The sequence below is a fragment of the Ricinus communis genome, chromosome 7 (genome assembly GCF_019578655.1).
Source record: "Ricinus communis isolate WT05 ecotype wild-type chromosome 7, ASM1957865v1, whole genome shotgun sequence".
Lineage (NCBI taxonomy): Eukaryota > Viridiplantae > Streptophyta > Magnoliopsida > Malpighiales > Euphorbiaceae > Ricinus > Ricinus communis.
This window is the reverse complement of record NC_063262.1, coordinates 5,385,317-5,405,873: the sequence shown is the minus strand read 5'-3', so window position 1 is coordinate 5,405,873 and position 20,557 is coordinate 5,385,317. Positions and strand designations below refer to the sequence as shown.

The 20,557-nt window shown below is 37.0% G+C and overlaps 1 protein-coding gene and 1 pseudogene across 1 annotated transcript; both read right to left on the bottom strand.

Annotated features, from left to right (window-relative positions):
* Positions 1 to 3,500: 3,500 nt before the first annotated feature.
* Positions 3,501 to 5,663, bottom strand: LOC8270256 (L-type lectin-domain containing receptor kinase IX.1). The gene has a single exon (XM_002527187.4). It carries the CDS (start codon positions 5,653 to 5,655, stop codon positions 3,655 to 3,657), a length of 2,001 nt encoding a protein of 666 aa, XP_002527233.4. The 5' UTR covers positions 5,656 to 5,663; the 3' UTR covers positions 3,501 to 3,654.
* A 750-nt stretch (positions 5,664 to 6,413) lies between these two features.
* On the bottom strand, positions 6,414 to 8,955 carry LOC8270255 (annotated as a pseudogene).
* Between the last annotated feature and the right edge of the window lie 11,602 nt (positions 8,956 to 20,557).

Sequence of the window (20,557 nt, the reverse complement as noted above, 5' to 3'; positions counted from 1 at the left end):
TCCCTAAGTCTGACTGGTGGTCTAGAGGGTCTGGATGATCTGCGTGGGGCGACTTCTTCAACTAATGATCTATCTCCCCATGAAGAAGTGTCCTCGGGAATTGTACTGACTCCCCCTGAAGGTTGGGCCTCGGGATTTGGTGCGGAAGCTGTCTCCTCGCATGGCGGAAGTGGAAGGGTTGAGCTGCCAAAAGACAAAGAATTATCTGGAAATAACAAGGAGGACCCATGAGAGGGGTGCGGGTTAGTAAAATAAGGTGTACATTCATCAAAGGACACATCCCTAGAGATATAGGTCTTGTGTGTGCACGGGTCATAGCACTTATATCCCTTTTTTGTTGAAGAATACCCTAAGAAAACTGTTTTGACAGAACTAGGTTCCAGTTTATGAGAATGTTTGACATGAGCAAAGGTGGTGCACCCAAAAACTCTAATGTGCCCTAGTTCAATTTTTCTACCCTTTAGAATTTCAAGAGGACTCAGATTGTTGAGTTTTGGACTAGGAAGGCGGTTAATGAGGTAGGCAGCAGTTTGGAGAGCATCAGACCAAAAAATTGTAGGAACGTTATTTTAAAAAAGTAAGGATCTAGTAACTTCAAGAAGATGACGATTTTTCCTTTCACAGACTCCATTTTGCTCAGGAGTGTAAATGCAGGTAGTTTGGTGCAAGATGCCTGTTTTGAAGAAAAAATCAGAAAATTGTTTATTGATATATTCAGTACCGTTATCAGATCTAAAGATTTTAATGTTGGTATTATATTGATTTTGAATGAAGTTGTAGAAATTTTGAAAACACGCGAAAACTTCATTTTTCCCTTTTAGCAAATAAACCCACGTAAGGCGAGAGAAATCATCAATAAAGGTGACAAAATAACGAAAATGATTGTAGGAGATACAGGGGGCAGGTCCCCAAACATCGAAGTGAATTAAGTTAAATATTTTGGTTGAAGTGGTGGAGGATACAGGAAAGGGCAATCTAGTATGCTTTGAAAATTTGCAAGTGTCACAACAGCCAGAATTAATTTTTAGATAAAATAATTGATTCAAAACTTTATCAGCCGGATGCCCAAACCGCCTATAAAGTAATGTGCTATGGTCGAGAGATTTGGAGAGAAGACATTGATTGACAGGGTCAGTAAGGTAATATAATCCATTTTCAAGGTATCCCTCACCAATCGTCTTCCCAATGGTGCGATCCTGAAATATTACAGAAGATGGTGAGAAAATTACATTACAATTTAAAGAATGAGTTATTTTACCAACAGATAATAAATTGGAGGTAAAATTAGGTAATAAAAGAATGTCATGAATTGAATTAGTATGATGTAATAATTTTGAGGAGCTAAAACCAGAGATTTCAGCTCGGCCTCTGTTTACAACGATCACATGTTAAGAGTCGGTAGGAACAAAATTGTGTAATTTTGTTGAGTCCCAAGTCATGTGATCGGTTGCACTGGAGTCAATAATCCATTTAGAAGATTTTGTATAATTTTGGGATACTAAACCTGTCCCACGGGACTGCTGAAGCTGTAAAATAGACTGGAGTTGAGACAAAATTTGAGAAACTTGGTGATTCTCTATTGGGCTAGAAGTTGGTTGGGCTAGCCGGTTAGGCCTGGAGTCGGAATTGGCCGGAGTTCTTTGGTCTGCCGGGCCGGATGAGCTGGGCTCGAGTGGCCCAAGGGCAAGTGGTGGCGGATGGGCCGTGTGGAGTGGCCCAAGCAGGGCAGTTGGGCTGGCCCAATAGTTCGGACCCAATGTGGATCGCGGAGTCGGGTCGGGTGAAATTAAATGACCGGTTTCCGACACCCGACCCGCTGAACGCATCATAACCCTTAGGGTTAGACGCGTTCAGCATACCCACGCGGCCAAAGAATTTGCCCTCTCATCCCTCTCGTCTGTCTCTCCTTTCTCTCCCTCGTTCTCCTCGGCATACGTCGGATGGAGATGCGGATGAAGATGCCAGCAGCGCTCGGAGGTGACCTTGCTTTTTGCAATGGTCACATCTCTCGATGCTGCTTGGTGTCCCTCGCACTCGAGCCGGCTCTCGTGAGTGAGAAGCGAATGCCTTGTTTTCTGTGTTTCCATGGCTCGTTATTGTTCCCATAGTGGCTCGCCTTGTCTCCTCTTGTTGAATAAGGGCGATGACTACGTCGAGGCTGGGGAGCTTGCTGGACAATAGCACTTGCGACCGAACTGCTTCGTAGCTCGAATCGAGCCCGCCGAGGTAAGTGAACACAAGGTCCTGCTCCGCCCTCTGTCTTGTTTCTTCGGGGTCTGTAGTGGGTGGGTGGTAGCTCTGTAGCTCCTCCCACCGAGTCAGAATCTCAGTTGCGTAATGTGCGCAGGACCGAGTCCCCTGTTTTACTTGTGATAATTCTTGTTTCAGATTGAATATGTGCGCATAGTTTTGTTCTTGACCATATAATTTTTTTAATTTTTCCCATATGGCCTGTGATGATGCTAGCAGCATGCATAGCCTGGCAATCTGAGGCTCAATCGTGTTGGTCAGAAGCGATATGATCATATGGTCAGTCGTCTGCCAATCTTCGATTGCCTCAATCTCCTCTTTTGTGGGTTGATTGGGATCGATTGGCTGTGGCTTCTTTCGGGTCTCTGTAATAAACCCTAATTTTTTTCTGCCACTGAGGCCGATGTATACTGCTCTCGACCATTGAAAGTAATTTTGATTGCCTGTTAGTGTGATGTTGGTGAGTTTGGTAAGATCGTTTTGAGACATGATAAGAAATTTGATCGGTTGGATTTGAGATTGTGTGGGTAGGTGATGACAGGATCACTCCTGCTCTGATACCATGTGGAAATACAGTTGAATATTAATCTATGATGATTTATTGATATGAATTCTGAGATTATTGAGTATGAGTGATCTTGTTATATACATGTATATATGCAATGGTTCTTTTGCTATCGATGATCCTATTCTAACGTTCCTTTCTAGCTTGGAAAGGGTGGAAGTGACCTTTCTTCCTTAGGGAAGAAAGGTTGCTCATTTTTCCCGTTTTGATGCCTGTGATGATCTGGTTTCCTGTGATGATCCAGTCTGAGGCCATGACCAACAGTCTTTGTCTGTTGGTTCTTCCTGGAGGTCCTGGACTGTTGGTCCTTGCTGGTTGTGCTTTGGTCTTGTTCCTCAACAATAATGAAAGAGTTCTGTTGGCCGCCTAACTATTGATTCTTGAAGAAATTATAGCCACCAGATTATCACAATGCTCTTTAGTAAGTCTTGAACTTAGAAGAGGCATTCATTTGAGTGAGAGGACACCTTGAAATTGAAGCAGACTTAGTTTTCATAATACTGCTGACCCCACAAAATTAGATAGTACTTTTAGCACTGTTGGCATGCAGACCTGAAGTTTCAGCAAAAGAAGCCGGAGCTTCAAATGTTGATTAAATTATGATCCCCATCCACTGAAAACAATGAGAATATTCATTTACTATTTCTTTTAAGGATCTGAAATTTCCATACAAAATATTGTGCATATACAACTACTAGTGCATGTTATAAACAAGTTACGGTAAATATGACCGATTATATTCACACAATGACTAACTAAAATATCCAGTTATTATCGTACGTCAGAATCACTTCCTTAAAGATGGCGGTTACAAATCAAGAAGTAGATTATTGGCTCTTTCAGCGGCCGACATCAAGACTGGAATTAGTTATGGAAGGTTCACTGGAACTAGCAGATGGTAGTGGCACATGATACATAGGAACAGGCATCTTAGCCGGCAGATTTGGAAGTGCAGTCTCAAACTTTAAGACTTGAATTGCTTGGCTCATTGATGGCCTTATATTGCGATCAGGATGTGCGCACCATAACCCGACAATCATTAAACACTCTGCTTCTTTCTCATCAAACTCCATATGAATTGCCCTGTCAACCGCCAAATGAAGCTTCCCTTGACCATAAAGTTCCCATATCCACTCTACTAAACTCATTTCGTTTTTATCGTTAATGTGATCAATTGCTCTTCTTCCACTGACAATTTCTAAGGCAACTACTCCAAAGCTGTATACATCAGATTCTTTACTAGCCCTTCTTGTGCTTATATATTCTGGAGCCAAGTAGCCTAGTGTTCCTGCCAAACCTGTTGTCTGAGGACCAAGCTCATGGTCCATCAGCCTCGCTAACCCAAAGTCACCAAGCTTGGCACTACAATTTGAATCCAACATTACATTGCTTGATTTCACATCACGGTGCACCACACATTGTTCCCATTCTTCATGAAGATAAAGCAATGCAGAGGCCAATCCCAGAGAAATCTTGTGCCTAACTGCCCAAGTAAGAGAACTTTTCTTGCCAAAGAGATGAGAATCAAGACTACCATTTGGCATGAACTCATATACTAGTAGAAACTCACCCTTGTCATGACACCAGCCCAAGAGTTGTACCAGATTTCTATGTCTCAATTGGCCAATGGTTTTCACCTCAGCAATGTACTCCTTTTTACCTTGTCTAGAACCTCTTGAAATTTTCTTTACCGCAATTGCCATATCCATATCAATTAAATACCCTTTGTAAACAGCACCAAATCCTCCTTTGCCCAGCATTCTTTCATTTGAGAAATTGTTAGTTGCTGCAACAAGATCTTCATAAGAAAACCTTCTTGGTCCTGCTCCTCTTTCAAGATCCTTATTGATTGACGTCAAGTTCATTTTCTCCTCTCCTTTTCTTTTCATCATCTTTTTCCTCCTCCAAAAAAACAAAATTCCTAATATGACTCCAATTCCTACAACACAAACTGAAACTGCGATACCAACTGTAATTCCTGTCCTCTGTGAAGTGTTTCCCTTTGTCTCCTTGACATCCAAAGTAGAGTTGAATTCCCAAGATAGAAGTTGATGTCTTTCACCATTTGCACCTGTAGCAGCTGAAAACCCAACAGTAACCCATTCGGGCAAGACTTTCATCAGATCAATGACATAAGACAGACTAGTCTTCTCTAGAGGATTTGAGGTGTTCTGGTAAGTCCATAACAAACTCAAATTCTTAGTACTAGAATTGTATGTAATCCATACATTAGCAGTGTCTCCACTGTGATAGCTAGCATTCCAATGAGTATAATTAGCTGAAGCAAGAGAATTATTGTTGATCCCAACATGCTCAACTAAAGGATCCCATTCTTCGTTTGGATATGAATCAAATTCCACCATAACTATTTGATTTTGAGAAGAATCAACAGTTGAGGTGTTAAACAGGCCAAGAAATCCACTCGCAGAGTTTAGTGGGATTTGAAACCCAACAGGAGCAAGAAAGAAAGCAAGACCGTGGCCGTACTGCTTAAGACCTCGAGTATCGATGATGAAGGAGAAATGTGTCGAAAAATCAGAAAGCTGCCCTGAACTTGAGTCCCAAATTGGGACCTTTTGATGATAAGTTGCCGAACCAACACGGCAAGTGTAAGTTAATTTGTTAATGAGCTCAGCAACACCAACCGAAGGCACAGCATCGCCATGATAAACTATGTCGGTTGCATCAGAATCAAAGCGATTCTTTATGAAATGAATGGAATGGGCACAGGGGACAAGTGAAAGGAAGAAGAACAGCATTGGCATGGTGATGAGGAAGTGATAGAACAGGATGGCCATGGCAAGAGAGAAGGTACAATTAGAAGGGGCAAACATATACATCAATGATGTTAAGGTCTTACATATGTTTGGCTTAGTGCAGAAATTTCAACTGTACTGGCTTTAAAAATAATCAGAAGCAAGCTTCTTCGTCCGTTTTTAAATTAATAAATTTTTCTCTAGAAAATAAATAAGATTGAGAATATCATAAGCAGGGTGAAGCAAATTCAAGAATTTTAATATTTAAAACTGCACAAACATGACAAATGCACAATTACAAGGCAAAAGTACTGATTAAAATAATGCATGAGTCAATTATACGTTGGTACGCACAATGTAATCCGGGATACTATCTAACTGTAACAGAGTGCATGCTGGAGCATTTTCGGTGTAACTGAAGAAACTAATTACTTTTATAATCCAATTTTATAAAAATGATTTTTAAGATTATTATAAATTCTTGCTTAATCTTTGAATTAATCATCTGTCGGACTAATATCACTGGCCTAAATTCCGTTATTCTACGAGACAAATTGAGAGACCCACTTGTTCATTAGCTTTTATAGTTAAGAATTATTTGGGAGATTAATTTGTTTCTTTTCTGCAAATATATACTATGATACAGAAATGTTTATTTTTGCAAGGCCTGAAGTGGTAAATTTGAAGCATGATTACCACAAAGTTCATCAAGTTCTAATGGATTTAGATGAATGTGAATGTAAAACGAATCTTTAAAACCTGCTTAGTTGTGGAACACAATTGAAACACAGCCAAATTTGTTTTGTAAGCAATTGTAGAAGAGATAACGAAAGCAATTATTTAATTGGAAGTCAAAATCTGGTGCAGAGATGGTAAATTTTGTCCCCTTTTCCTTGGAAGGCCAATCTCATTCACCCTTAATAACAATTAGAACAAACAAAAATAATATAGTATAAAATGTTACTTGAAAGGCACTCAATAGATAGATATACTAAAATATTAGGTAGAAAATATTAATTCAATGACCAATTGATCATGATAAACTATTAGGATTTAAGTCCAATAATTTCAATGTATACCAGGAGTTTGCATTCTAAAATAACGCCTTGTCTTTTGACCTTTCCATGCTGGTGCTTGTGTGCAACTGAGCACATGTATAATTTATGGAAGTTGGAAATCAATTGGAGAGTTGATACAACAAACATAATTACCAAAAGAATTTAAAAAAAAAAAAAGAAATTAAATGTAAAGATAGGAACATTATTTGTGATAGTATTTTTAACTTCATTTATTTCTGAAGAACATGTAACAGGTTATTAGCAGGGAGCACTGGAATTGCGCATTTAACGACCAGCTTCCAGGCTTGAATTCGACATAAAAGGTTCGCCAGAGCTAACTGATGGTGTAGGTAAATGATACAAAGGAACAGGCATCTGCAGTGGAAGATTTGGCAATGCAGCTTCAAAATTAAGGACATGAATGGCTTGCCTTATTGAAGGCCTCAAATTGTAATCAGGATGAGCACACCAAAGTCCAACAACCATTAAAGATTCTGCTTCTTCCTTATCAAAATCCTGACAGAGTCTTTCATCAACTGCGGAGCTAAGTTTCCCAGTTCCATAAAGATCCCAAATCCACTCTATCAATCTTTTTCCTGACTGTGATTTCTCTTCGACAGGATCAACTACTTTCTTTCCTGTAGCAATCTCTAATGCAACTATCCCAAAACTATAGACGTCAGACTCTTTACTTGCCCTGCCTGTGCTTATATATTCTGGTGCCAAGTAGCCTAGAGTTCCAGCCAACCCTGTTGTTTGTGGACCTAGCTCATGATCCATCAGTCGTGCTAGCCCAAAATCGCCAAGCTTAACATTGAAATTTGAATCTAACATTATATTGCTTGATTTAACATCGCGGTGAACCACGCATTGTTCCCACTCTTCATGCAGGTAAAGTAGAGCAGAGGCTAATCCAAGAACTATTTTGTGTCTAATAGCCCAAGTGAGTGAATTTTTCTTGCTAAAGAGATGAGAATCAAGGCTACCATTTGGCATAAATTCATAGACAAGAAGAAATTCACCTCCTTCATGGCACCATCCTATTAGTTGTACCAGATTTCGGTGCCTCAACCGACTAATGACTCTAACCTCAGTTATGTACTCCTTTCTTCCCTGTCTAGAACCTCTTGAAATTCTTTTGACAGCAATTGGCATGTCTAAATCAGTAAGGTATCCTTTGTAAACAGCACCAAATCCTCCTTCACCCAATTTTCTGTCATTTGAGAACTTGTTGGTAGCTGAAACAAGATCGATGTAAGAAAATTTCCTTGGAACTGCTCCTCTCTCAAGGTCTTCGTTAATTGATGTCAAGTTCACCGTCTCCGGCGCCATTTCTGTACTCTTATGCTTCCGTCTCCATAAAAGTGCTAATGCAAGGACTACTGCAGCTATTAGAACACATCCAATTGAAACTGATAGACCAACTACTAGTCGTACCTTGTCAGAACTTTCACCGTTTGTTTCCCTCATCTCCAGACTTGAATTGAACTTCCATGAATTAAGAACATGGCGTTCCATAAGACTACTGGTAGCAGCGGTAAACCCAATATGAACCCACTCAGGAAGAATCTCTCTGAGATCAATAATATATGAAAGACTGGTGTTTTCTTGAGAATTAAAAGTCTTTTGATATTTCCAAGACACGGTTAAATTCATGGTAGTAGCACTGTAAGTGATCAAGACATCAGCAGCAGGATCACCACTGTGCAAGCTAGTATTCCAGTACGTATATGCTGCTGAATGAACTGAGTTATTGTTAATCCCAACATGCTGAACCTGAGGATCCCATTCAGGATTCACGAAAGAGTCAAATTCGATATGAACAATTTGGTTCTGAGGAGAATCGCTAGTTGTGATATTAAACAGGCCCAGAAATCCACCAGCAGAATTTGGTGGTATATGGAATCCAACAGGAGAAAGGAAGAAAGCAAAACCAGCTGCCTAAGAGGTTCGGCCTTCGATGTCGACATAGAAAGAGAAATGGGTAGTGAAATCAGAAAGCCTTTTAGTTTTGGGATCCCATAAAGGTATCTTCTCAGCATAAGTGACTCTACCAACTTGACAAATGTACGTGTCACTGTTAAATTCAATACTTCCAACGGACGGTGTTGCACCTCCTTCATAGATTATGCTAGTGTCGCTGGGATCAAATCGTGTTTTCTGGAAGGAAACTGAAGTTGTAGAAGGAGGAAGAAGAAGAAGAAAGAAGAGAATAAAAATGGAGTGGAGAGGTAGACATTGCAAGTTGCAGAAAAGGGTGACCATACTGTAGTGAAGAGAGAGAGAGGAGATAGTAAGTGAATATATCAGCAAAGCGAAAACTTGATCCCAGCGACACAAAAGTGAATATATCAGGTTTCAAGTACCAACAATAATTTATGGGTCCAAATGCGAAACAAAAGTGATTTATATCATAAAATATAAAGAAAGAGATAACCTTTTTGTCAGGATGTTGCCAGGACAACAACTTGAAATTGGACTATTGCATAAACAAATTGTAATGATGAGACCTGAAATATTAAGACAACCTTAGTTTTCAATTAAGTTTCATAATTTAAACTCATCACTCTCATCACGACCTTTATCAACTGCTATTCCCAGTTCCCACCTAACCTAAGTCAGCCTATGCAGAAAACGAAACGGAAAAGTCAACTACAAAGAAAATGACAAACGTATTCTATAAACACTGATATAGTTGGCAGGCAAATGAAGCCACAATTAATCCAGAGATCGTCACTCCAATATTTATATATCTATTTTCTTTGTAAGGTCTGAAGCTCCAATTCCAGTTCAGGAAAGGGAAAAAAAAACCTACAATTCTTTATACATTATACAGAAAAACATACGCTAATAACAGGTTTCATAGAATAACATAGTTATCTCAAAATATGGTAAATAATCTCTCAGTATTAAATACCCTAATATTTTTTGGTACTTAAATGGAGCTGACAGAGCTCAAATATCTGACCTCCTGCAGTATGAAACAGCCATTCAGAAACTAGACTACTTCTATTCCTATAACTAAGTCAAACATGTTTGCTTGCTTGCCACTAAGTCAAAAATTCCTGTGTACCACGCATTTAGATGTCCTAGTTTTTTACTTTAAAATAAGGATTACATAATATAATAATATGTAATGTAGAAAAAAGAATAAAAATATATATATTTTTGAAAGAGAACGAAATGAGCTTGCAAGGCAGACTTTAGACATATGATTCATCATTTTGAAAGAGCATTATTTTCTTTTAAGAATTTAATGCACTATTTTTCATTTAGAGGATCTAAACTTTTCACACTTTGCGGTGGCTTGGTTGGTAAAGAAATAATTATAAAAACATAACTATAAATGAATGATTTTTTATTGGTGTTTGGACAGTCAAAAGTTATTTTAAATTAAAATGAGAATTTTAAAGGAATCGTCCATTTTTCTTGGTCGCACCAACTTCTTATTTCTAAAAAAATCAAATTAAATTAATTATAAATAATCAAACAAATAAAATAATATCTTACTATTTATATTTACATTATATATATATAATCTTTTATCTGTAGATTATTTACATATAAGAGATACCAAGGAGAGACTGACTAACAAGTTTCTGGTGTGCAGGATCCTCAGACGAGGCAAACACAGAGCATACGCTTGTTAAAGATTATAAAAAAATAAAATAACAAATTTTTATTGATGAACAAATATACAAACTTTCAAATAAAAGCTTTAAAATGAAAGCTTTAAACAAAGAAATATAACTTACAAGAGTAGTTGAATACAAGAGGAAGGTGGTTTCTCACTATCACTCTCTGGCTCACACTCTCTTTTCTCACTATATCTCTAAGGACTTGAAGAATACAAGAGTTTTTTGTGATTTTTCAGTCTGCCTTCTTCTTTGGTAGCTCATCTATTTATAGAAGTCTTCAGCCTTGAGGCTCAATAATTCTTGCTTTGGATACTCTCGATAATGAAGTCAGGGGCTCCACGTCTTTTAGATGCTTTTGATAATGGAGTGAGTGGCTCCACGACTTTAGCAGGAATTGTCTGCCATGCGTCTTTAATGAGGAATCTTCATTATTTTCTTTTCGAAAAAGTAACGGTGCAGGATCTTTTGTCTTTTTTCTATTTTTGAAAAGACTTTTTTTTTATTGGGTATTTGGCCCATTGCAGAATTCTCTTGGCTGCCATTTTTGGTTTTCAACCTATAGGTTTTACAAGGATCATTTGATGGGCTTAAATATCCCAAAACAGTCATCTTCATTCGAGTCACCATCTAGATCAATTGCTGCTGAGCTGGTGCTGGAAGAGGAAGATGAAGCTTTAGATTTTCCTTTTGAAGAGGCGGTCTCTGATAACTGTTTGATCAATTGTAAGAAATCTTCTTCTGTTTGAGCCGCCGCTAGCTTTGGAATAATGAAAGACTTCTCTGCCAGGAAAGTGGTCTGTTCTTTCAGAGGTGGCAAGAAGCTATTTTTTGAAAGAAAACTTTGTACCATCTTTAGAGATAATTTTTCTTGGTGGTTGAATTTATCCCACCATTTAACTTTGAATCTTCAGGCAAGGATAATTTCTCCATCTGCTGCTTGGTTGAAATGGAAATACCATACACATACCCAGGGGAGAAAGAAGTTTGAACAAAATAGAAGTAAGGCAGGAAAACGTCTTTCTATTTTGTTGGGTTTATAGTGAGCTTTGAATAGATTAAACAAAGGGAGAACTTCTGGAATTATGGTCTCTGGAACGTTGCCATAAAAATTTCACCATTGTTTAAACCAATATGGAATTTTTGAAGTTTGGATAGTGCTTGTGTCGAAGTAGAAAAGCTAAGAATGGCTTTGTCCTTCTGTAAAAGAAAAGTATTAAACCAAGCTTGTTGGTAATCCCAATAGTTGAAAGAAGTATTTAGGCTTGAAGGGTAGGTGCTTTGGAGGGAGGTTGGAAAAGATCTTGGCGAGTGTAAATCCATTCCCCAATCTGAAAGGTAAAGGATTCTTTGGATGGTGCATGTGGAGTATGCTGGGTCTTTGTGGTCTTTATGCTTTTTGAAGTGTTTAAATTTTATAGAACGAGTTACCTCAAGGATAGACTGGTAGTAAGATTGGGGTTTTGATTTATTCTAGGGTTTAAAGTACCATCTTAGAGGAAAAACTTTTGAAACTAGTTTTGAGGGGCTTTCTGTACAGAATCCTTCCTCAATAGTTAAAATGCTTTGAAAGTTTTGCTTTTCTATATAATCATTGGTTTTGAAAAGTTTTGTTTAAGACAAAACTATTTCTTGTGAGTTAGGCTTTGAAATTACTATCTCAAGTTTTGGAAAAGGGATAAATAGTATACCTTTACCCTTGTTTGAAGAGGAGGATGACTTTGGAGAAATTTCTGGTTGGACTTCAGCCCTTGGTACTTGTTTTGAATATTCTTCGACCAGCTTTAAAAACTCGGGAGTTTGTTGTGCAATCCACTCCTGAATTTGGAATTGCTTTTGAGCCGGGTCTTCTTTGCTTTTGTCTATTTCCTCCTGGATGATCTCAGTCCAGGTTCTGATAGGCTTTGAAGAGGAGGGTAAAATCTCCTTTTTTGGGCTTTGAACAACTTCTGTATTTGCTGTTGGCTTTTCCTCTTTGTCTTTTGCTCTCGATTTTCTTGGCATTGTCACTCCTGTTTTTGAAGGAACTCTCTAGTTAGAAAGTCTGGAATTGAATTCGAATCTCCTCTTATGTATTCGATTTCAAAATCAAAAACGGAAAGAATGGCTTGCCATCTGGCAAAAATTTATTTTGAAGCTATATTTTGAACATCTTTTTGCAATACTTCTTTCGCGGATTCACAATCAATCCTTGGTATGAGAGCCTATTGGGTTCCTGGAAAGAGAAGATTATTTACATATAAGAGATTTTAAAATTATTTTAATCTGCATCATATCTCTGATAAACAAACATGTTCATTTATGCACAGTAGTAAGTCCCGTCTGATTTAAGGGCAGTAAATCTGGTGGCTTGGTCCACATTTGTTTAAAAAGTTATTTTGGTTTATTTTAAAATCAATTTAGAACCTTTTTTCTGTAGATCTTCTTCTTTTTCAAACTCTTCTACCTCTGAGTCTTCAAGGTCTAAAGGATTAGTAAACAGTGAGAAAATCACTATTGAAGATTTTTCAAAGCATATTAATGATTGGAAAATACCTAAGATTCAAAAGAAGCAAATCTATGAGTTTTCAAAGTTTCCTCTCTTCAAAACTGATTTTACTATCAAAACTGAAGAAAGAGATATTCAAATTTCAAAGCCTTTTGAAGAAATTTATCTTTTGAATCCAAAGACCCTCCAGAAGCATAAAGAAAAAGACTATAAATACATTCATATAGGCCTTGTCTAGATAGGAATAAAATCCCTTACCAGAGAAGGTTTAGATACTTCCATCTTAGCAGTCCTTAGAGATGCTAGGTTTACAAATTTCTATGATTCTTTATTAGGTACTGTTGAGTCAAGCCTTAATAAAGGACCAATTTCTTTCAATTGTTTTCCAAATATTACAATTTCTATGACAAAAATATTTTAAAAAGCATTGTTCTCCAAATAAAAATACATAATTATAAAATGCTTGAAGGATATATTCCGATAGTATTGATTTTCAAAATATATTACAAAGCCATGATTTCTGCTTTTGGTTCGAAACACAAACTCCACTCACCAAAAGGAGAAACCTTATTCCTCCAAACAGATCTTTCCAAATCCAATCCGACTATTCCAAAAACTATTTAATGGAAGGATATCACTCTTCTAGAAGAATGGATCCTTGAAGGTGCAATCCAACCTGAATCACCAAAACACACAAAGCCAAATACAAATCTCAGAAACATAACCCAGTTTCCAGATGGGAAAGTCAAGCTTACATTCAACAAGAAATCAACCTCTTCTAGATTTTCTGATGATGATTCTTCAACCTCGACCATAGATATTGGAAGGCTATCAAAAATACCTTCTGTTATTTATGCCCCTTACAAAGAACCAACTCCATCATAAACACAACCAAGATTTTTGACATCTGATATATCAAGCTCAAACACCATATTACAAAATATTGATTACCAAAGCAATATCCCTAGACCTGTTTACAATAAATAAAAAAAAGATGATAATATAGAGACTGTCTCTATTCCCTCTTCACCATCACCATTTGCAATAACCCAAAATCTAGAAGCAGAAATCAACATAATTTCAAAAGATTTTCAAATCAATAAAAAGCTTTTACATGAAGATTTCTATTCAAAGAAAAACCATTCCAAAAAACTTTAGTTTTTTAAATATTTTCTACAAGAAAAGGACAGTATCCAAGAAGGATACTACCAATTTTGCATATAAAACAGAATCCAAATCAAATTTTTTGACTGATTTTAGATTTATTGCAAAGAAAATAGTATTCTTTATCCTTTCAAAGAAAAACTCATTAGTTCTGTTACTATAAGGAACAAGACTCCAGAGTGGAAGGTCGGAGAAAATTAAACCATCCAGTCTGAACATCCTCCCCTTAGGAAAATAACCATTTCTTATGGAGAGAACGAAATAGAAGCTGCACCTTACAAATTAATAGGAGAGGAGCTTGAGAAGAATGTTAAGAATATTGTTCAACAGAACAATTTCTCAAATACCTATCTTAACACAATAGGGAAACAACTTGTTAGGATAGAAAGCCAAATTCAAAAACCTCCTACAGTCTTCACTTCTCCAATCCCCAACACTGGTCATCCAAGAGAGGTAAACTAAACAAAAAAGCTCAAAAACCCAGTCTTCAAACCCTACCAGATCTCAAAGCCTAGTCAAGACCAATTTCAAAAGTAAACTGAGTTTACTAGAGCAGTCAGGGAACAACTTAGCAAATTAGCCACTTCTGAATCCTCCAAAAACCTAGTACCCGATACTTCTCAAAGCAGTAGGAATATCAGTGCTATAGATCAAGTCCAAAGCAATGAATTCAATGATTCAGAGCTTGAAAGTGTCACTGAAAAGCCTTCCAACATCAACAGATTGGGATGGCAAGCCCCTAGATTGACTTGGCATACTTTAGGAATACTGCCCAGATTTAGGAATAGAAAATAGAAATAATATCCTCACCCAATCTAGATTCAATGTCTCTTCCATCTATGAATGGAATATAGATGGAATTTCAGAATACAATATTCTTAGTTTCTTACAATAGATGACCATGGCAGCCAATGCCTATAAAACCCAAAGCGGTACCTCCGATAAAGCCATTGTTGAACTCTTTATAGTTGGATTTTCTGGCCAGCTTAAAGGATGGTGGGATTACCATCTCACACAAGCACAGTAGCTCCAAATCCTAGGTACCATCCAAACGACCATAGAAGGGAACCCCATCTTAGATGAGCTAGAAAATCCTATTGAGGATGCTGTGTCAACCTTAATCTTGACGATTTTTCTTCATTTCATAAGAGACCCTTCTCTTCTAAAAGATAAAAATGCTGAGCTTCTCAACAATCTAACCTGCAAAAAACTTAGCAACTTCCAAGCTTATAAAGATACTTTCCTCACCAGAGTCATGCTTAAGGAAGATTCAAACCAACCTTTCTGGAAAGAAAAATTCTTAGCTGGTTTACCTAAGATTCTAGGTGAAAGGGTTAGGAATACCATAAGAGAAGCCCATAATGGCCAGATCCCTTATGATTTCTACACTTATGGTGAATTAGTTAGCCTTACTCAGAAAGAGCGATTAAAAATTTGCCATGACCTTAAACTCTAAAGACAACTCAAATGGGAAATGAAGAAGATAAGACAGGAGCTAGGTAGTTTTTGTAACCAGTTTGAGTATAATCCCATAGAACCTTCCTGTAATACCCGTAACTTTTATATGTTTAATAATAAGTTTTTATTTAAGTTAATTTTAGCTTCATTTTTATTTGGTTTAATTTGAAATGATTTAATGGAAATTTTAATATTAGTCAATTAAATGAATTATTTTTCTATACCCAATTAGTTTGAAATTTTAAGAATTAATTAAGTAAATTATTTGAAGGGTAGATTACATTTTTGGTTATTCTAATTTTTTCCCAATGTATATGTATATGTATAAATAAAATTATATATATTGGAAAATTTTGGAAGAAATTGTAAATGATGTTTTTATAAAAGAATTATGAGGAAATTGATATTTTAATTAACTAGTGGTATTAAAATTTAAGTTGGAAAATAAATAGTAAATTGGTTATTTAATTTAATTGTGTGTTAGGACTAAATTGGAAATTTATTTTGAAATAAGGATTAAAAGTATAATTTTATTTTTATGGGGTTCTAATGGAAATTTGTGAGTTTGGTATTTTTGTAAATAAATATGTCGGTCAGAGGTATTTATGTAATTGTGTATTTTCAATAATTCTAATTTTGGCCCAAATTAATTAGTTAAGGGCTTAATTGAAAGGATAAAGGAAAGTTTAGGGGTTAAATTGGAATTCTGCAGGATGAAATTGTAAGTAATTAAAAGAGTTGAGAGACCAAATTGTAAGGAAGGAAAGTTTGGGGGTCTAATGTCGATATTGAAAGACAGGAAAGAAAAGAAGGATCGGGAAGAGAGAGAGAGAGGGGGCGTCGCGCGTGAAGAAGAAGGAGGAGGCTGGGTCTTTGTCGTTGTGGTGGCGGCATGCACGGCGTCGATGCGGTGAAGGCGCTGGCGTCGGCGAGGCGGCGCAGCGGCGTGAGGCGGCAGAATCACAAAGAGAGGCGGTGGCTTCCGAGGCCGTCGGGCGTTTTCGGCCGATCCTGGCGATCGGCTCCTCTCGGCGGCTCTCTCGCGCAGCTGGCGGCGCTGGGGTGGTCGGAGTTGCAAGATCCGGCAAAGTGAAGTTTGAGGGGTAGTCGGCGAGCTATGGATGATCGGAGAACGTATCCCGACTCTCCTCAGCTCAAGCTTCGCAATGGCACCGGTTTCGTGTCGATCGGACTTCGTTTGCAAATCGACGGTTGAGATCATCCGTAAATCTCTCTAGATGATCGGGTGTCAGATCGGAGAATCGAAAGCGGGAATTGTCGTTAGCGTGTTGTTTCGAGTCCGATGGTGAGTTCAGATCGTCGATCGAACTCCGGCGGCTGGAAGCGAGTCGACCGAGCGACCGAGCGTCTCGGTAATTTTCTCTGGCCTGTAATTTTGGAAATTCTTGGTTTAATTGTGTGTCTATTGATTTATATTGAGTATTAGATGATATTTGTGATTTTAAAATAATTGTCTGTCAATTTGCCTGCCTCGTGTTTTGTGCTGTGTAGCGGAGTCGGAAAAATATTAAAGTTTGGGGACCCGACTCCTGTTGTTTAAATTGTTGGATATTTGAAGTGTTTTTCTGGCAGGTCCTGGACCCGTTTTTACGGGGGGTAAATGTACGTGTTGTAGGGGATGTTCTGCCGGATTTTCAGTAGCATTCTCCCGAATCGGGATTCTTAGACAGTAAATCCTAGGAGTCTAGACCTAGGATTAATGATCGATTGTTTCAGCATTTTGATAAATTGTTTTCCGTGATTAGATGATCTGTCTGTTCGGCTCACTCCAACCGAGGCACCGGAGCAGAGCTAGGAGGTCGCCCAATTCTGTGAGTTAAAGTCATTTAATCATTGCACTATTGCTAAGTCTGAATTTAATATGCTATTTTAGAAATTTATGCGTAATATGATGATTAGAATCGAAATATAAATAATTGCACGTTGCTTTACCCTAAATTTTTAATCTTAATTCCAATATGTGTTAAATGATTTCATTAGAGAATGATATTTATTAAATGTGATGATTGCGATTTGGGAATGTGGCTTTCGTAGAACATGCCACCTGATGGGTTACATCAGGACCGCGTGCGCACCGGTAATGATCATAGACGGGTAATAAGATTTTTATGAGTTCGCCCTGGTCGAACATGGCTCTCTGGGCTGATTTGAGTAAATTGCAGTAATAAGATTCGCTCTTGGATGGGGCAAAATTTTTTAAGACCAAGAATGAGAATGATTATTATGAGTTTTGCCCTGGTCGAGCATGACTCTCTGGGCTGATTGAGTGAGATGCCGGAGTAAGGGTCCCTGGTCGAGCATTGCTCTTTGGGCGCCGGCTTATTTGGATAGTAAATATTAAGTGATCGGACTAGAGTTAAGGACTCTGGTTGAGCTTCGCTCTCTGGGCGCCAGTCCTATTGGAATGAGATGCCGGAGTAAAGATCCCTGGTTAAGCATTGTTCTCTGGGTGCCGACTTATTTGGATACTTAAGTTACCAGACTGGAGGTAAGGTCCCTGGTCGAGCATTGCTCTCTGGGCGCCAGTCTTATTGGATTAAGAGAGCCAAAAGGCTATTAGAATTTGGGGTTAGGGTACTCGTCCCGTAAAAGTAAAAATATATTATTTATTTATTTATTTATTTATTATGGTATGATTATAATATGAGTTGTATTTACGTGCATGGTTGATATACTGATTCGAATGATTAATATTTTCTGTGAAGACTGCAATAGTCTCTAGATTATTTGATTTTAACTCACTCTCGAGACTGACAGTCTCAATTTTCTTTTTCAGATGCGTGACTGTTAGTCTTCCTGCGACTCTTATTCAGTAACCCGACTCCATCATCGGGTGATGTATTTGATTTGGTATATAAATTGGTAAATCTTAGATTCTCTGCAGTAGTAATAGTAGATGTATCAGTTGTAAATTTTCTAAGATCTGGGTCTCGCCTAGTTCTTCTGGCAGACCGATTTAATTGTGTAAAATTTAATGTTACTGTAAATTATGGCGTTAATAATAGTAAAAGTTGATATGAGATTTGTTTGAGTTGTGAGTGTCAGGCTTACTATAGGATTCGATAGCCTTACACCTACCCATTCCCTAGTGCCGGTCACGGGCCCACGGATGGGGTCGTGACACTTCCCCTACCTGCAAAGGAAAATGCAAAGAAGATTTTTCTAGAACTTTAAAGAAAAAATATTTTTTCAAAAATAAGAAAGCACCCAAAAACAGAGAGAATTTCTACAAAAGGCTATCCTCTTCTAAATTTCCAAAACAAAATTCCAAAAAGGATTTTAGCAAAATTACTTGCTACAAATGTGGAAAAAATGGTCACACTTTAAAGTATTGTAAGTTTTCTAAAAAATTTCATGAGCTCCAAATAGAAAAAGAAATTTTGAGCAAAATTTCAGCTCTTCTTGTTGATTCCTCTCAATCAGAATTTTCGAATAATGAGGAAGAGTTTCAAATTGATGAAATTAAAACCTCATCCGATTATTCTGAATGAGAATCAGATAATATTCCAAAGAATATTAATATGCTCACTAGGCAACAAGAAGCCCTTCTTGAGGCCGTCAAGCATATTAATGACTCTCATATTCAAAAACAAGTCTTGAAAGAAATTCTAAAAACTGAAACCCTCGTCCCTTCTTCTAGTAAGAACACCTATGATCTTACTATGATCTTGGAAAAAGGGAAAAAGTAAAAAAACCCTCTCCCTACTATCCAAGAACTTCAAAAAGAAATTAAAACCATCAAAGCTGAACTCAAAAAGTTGAAAGAAAAGCAACAAAATGATTCTATTTTGCTCTAAAGCTTGATTCTTAAACAAAATAGTGATTCTGATTCTAGAGAAGAAAATGATTTTCAAAATCTTGAGGTTTCTGAAAATGTCCCAGAAAACTTCATTAATGTTTTAAAAGAAATAACCTCAAGAATATTTGATTCAAATAAAACTCATTTTCCCTGATGATTTCCAGATAGAAACTATAGCTTTGTTTGATACGGGAGCAAACCTCAACTGTATCAATTATGAGCTAGTTCCTAAAAGATATCATCAAGAAACAAAAGAAAGGCTCACCTCAGCCAATAGTTCAAAAATCAAAATTGCGGGGAAAACTGAAGCTGCAATTCTAAACAATAATATTGCTCTAAAAAATATTTTTATCCTTACAAAGGATTTACAACAAATTGTTATTTTGGGAACTCCTTTTATCAATTTAATTACTCCTTTCCAAGTAACTATTGCCGGTATCATTTTTAAAACTAAAGATTTAAAGATTGTTTTTTCTTTTTTAGAAAAACCCAAGAAGAGAAATCTCAATCTTATAAAAGCTCACTCAATTTATAATTTTGAGATAAATGCCTTGATTAAAGGAAAACAAACCCAGCTTTTCCACCTAAAACAAGAAATGGGTTTAAAAAGAATCCAAAACCAATTGTAAAATGAATTTGTCCAAAGAAAAATTTCTGATTTATCAAAGAAAATAAAAAAAGAAGTTTGTTCTGATCTTCCTAATGCTTTTTGGAAAAGAAAACAGCATATGGTGGATTTACCATATGAGAAAGATTTTAGTGACAAACAAATTCCTACCAAAGCCAGACCTATCCAAATGAATGAAACCCTTGAAAGCCATTGTAGAGTAGAAATAAAAGATTTAGAACAAAAGGGTTTAATTACCAAATCCAGATTCCCCTGGTCGTGTGCAACCTTCTATGTCAACAAAAATAGTGAGATAGAAAGAGGAACACCTAGATTGGTGATCAACTACAAACCTTTAAATAAAGCTCTAAAGTGGATTACATACCCCATTCCAAACAAAAAAGATCTTCTTTAAAAGTTTCACTCTGCTTTTATTTTTTCAAAGTTTGATATGAAATCTAGATTTTGGTAAATCTAAATTCATCCTAAAGATCGGTACAAAACTGCATTCACAGTTCCATTTGGTCAACACGAATGGAATGTAATGCCTTTCGGATTAAAAAATGCTCTTTCTGAATTTCAAAAAATCATGAATGACATTTTCAATCCTTATTCAAAGTTTTGCATTGTTTATATCGATGATGTGTTAATCTTTTCAAATTCTCTAGAGCAACATTTCAAATATTTGGAGACATTTTTCTATGTTAAGAAAAATGGCCTAGTAGTTTCAAAGTCTAAGGTTCCTTTATTCCAAAT

Bases quoted from the DNA above. Each gene is read 5' to 3' on its own strand.
- LOC8270256 (XM_002527187.4), bottom strand. From the start codon at position 5,655: ATGTATATGTTTGCCCCTTCTAATTGTACCTTCTCTCTTGCCATGGCC.